Source organism: Acanthisitta chloris, unplaced genomic scaffold (assembly GCF_000695815.1).
Source record: "Acanthisitta chloris isolate BGI_N310 unplaced genomic scaffold, ASM69581v1 scaffold39467, whole genome shotgun sequence".
In the NCBI taxonomy this organism is placed as follows: Eukaryota; Metazoa; Chordata; class Aves; order Passeriformes; family Acanthisittidae; genus Acanthisitta; species Acanthisitta chloris.
This window is the reverse complement of record NW_008682734.1, coordinates 1-1,915: the sequence shown is the minus strand read 5'-3', so window position 1 is coordinate 1,915 and position 1,915 is coordinate 1. Positions and strand designations below refer to the sequence as shown.

Below are 1,915 nucleotides of genomic sequence, written 5' to 3'. Positions count from 1 at the left end.
TCCCTCCAAATCCAGACACTTAGCTACACGCTGGAAGACAATTCTTAACATGCCCCTACAATTTTGTCCATTTGACTCCATTACTCATGTTTCATTTCAGCTCTTTGGGCCTCTCCCTGCTTTGGATTAAATATTCTGTCAAGCTGCATACCATTTTCCCATTAGACTCAACTGACAGTACTTGCTTTTCACCTATGAAGACCATCCCCTCCTCTCAATATGAAGCTAACTGAGTCCGAAGCAACTGCTTCTCCTCAAGTGCCTGGGGGAAATGCAGATATATGAGCTAACTTAATGGGCTATAACTGCAGATCTATTCAGCATCCTTTCTTGTGGTAAAAGCAGAACACACACGTCTTCATGTCTAACATACATCAGTTGATCACTGCCCTGTTTTCACTACAGGTAGGGCACAGCCAAATATACAACCTGTGCACCCATGTAACTGACAGAAAGCCTTAAAAAGAGGCCTTCAGTTTTATTCATCTCCATTTGTCTTTAGATTGTGCAAACCATGAGATGAAAAGCTTCCAAGGATACAGAACTTGGCTGCAAATCTGTCTACAAGAGCTTAGCCAATTCTGTTAGCAACCTAGTAGGGCATACTAGTGTCCCTACATGTAGGGCAAGAACTAACATGTTGGTAACAGCCGCCTGAAGTCTGGAAATACTGGATCAGTCATCTCCCAGGACAGATCCATGAAGCTCATTATTCCAGCAGAGTTGCTTGGAAGCCAAACTATGGTTAAATGCTTAAAAAGAGACTCAAACCCAGGCAGCTAACATTTCATCTGTTGGACAGCCTAGATCCAACTCTCTCACTCAGGCTTCTCAAGGTGCTTTGACATAAAAAAAGGTTCTGTAAATCAACACATACTTTGGTCTGCACATCCTTAAAGCTGTTTGGAATGAAACACTGCTAGTGTCTTAGTAAAACAGTAATAAACTAACTTGAAGAGCTGTCCTCACTTCCTCTTTGGGTTTGAAAACAGCCCTATCAAAATATGAGTTACTCATCACACCTCTTCAGTCATTAACTCCTCTCCTGGAAGTAACTGTGCACACAGAGACAGGCACTGGCACATCCTACGCCTTGGGGTTTTTTTGGATGTTGGTGGGTGGATAGGCTTGAGGGATTTTTGTTGTGGGGTCATTCTGTCAGTTTTTAAAAATTTAAACCAGGTGTTCTTATAATATCACGGGGACAACGCAGCCTTTATCCAGAGGCTAGAACTGAAATTCTTTCTAGGTTAGATGCTGCTTAGATGTATGTATTCACCTACAACAAGCCTGTGCTGGAGCCTGGCCATCCTGGAGCCCCCCTGTAATTCAGGGGTACTAGATACTTCTGCTTTCAGGCTAAACACGCTCAGCACAGCTCCAGAATGACCATATCTCAGGCCAAGGTTATCACACTCAATTCAGTGGCAACTCTTACTGCCAAATATTTATTACCACGGGGAACACCCTAGTGCCAGAGTTAGCCTCAAGACTTGCACTTAATGGGGTCTCGAGAGTTGCCAAAAGGCCATAAAGGCAGGCGAGTTTACATTGGAACAGGTTGCCCAGGGCTCCCCCAGCCCTGGCAGTGTTCAAGGCCAGGCTGGACGAGGCCTTGAGCAACCTGGTGTGGTGGGAGGTGTCCCTGCCTATGGCAGGGGGTTGGGACTAGATGATCTCTAAGGTCCATTCCAACCCCTAAAATTCTGCGATGATGATTCTATGATAATAAAGACGAGTTTACCGACAGAAACCGATGTATGCCCAGCACAGACAGCCGACCCCGGCAGCAGGCACGGAGCAGTAACTCACCTCTTTTTCTGGTTTTAAAGCGCTGGCCCGATAGTGTCGGCTTCTGCGGCTTTTGATTATTCATAAAAGACACCCTGCAAGGAAGCAGCACGGCCGGTCAGCG

General features: G+C 45.6%; 1 protein-coding gene across 1 annotated transcript in view; it reads right to left on the bottom strand.

Annotated features, from left to right (window-relative positions):
- LOC103805967 (basic leucine zipper and W2 domain-containing protein 1-like) overlaps positions 1-1,900 on the bottom strand; it is an 8,441-nt gene extending 6,541 nt beyond the window's left edge. The window contains 1 exon segment of the mRNA XM_009078632.1: positions 1,813-1,900. Within this exon segment, the coding sequence (XP_009076880.1) occupies positions 1,813-1,876 (64 nt within the window). The 5' untranslated portion in view covers positions 1,877-1,900.
- Between the last annotated feature and the right edge of the window lie 15 nt (positions 1,901-1,915).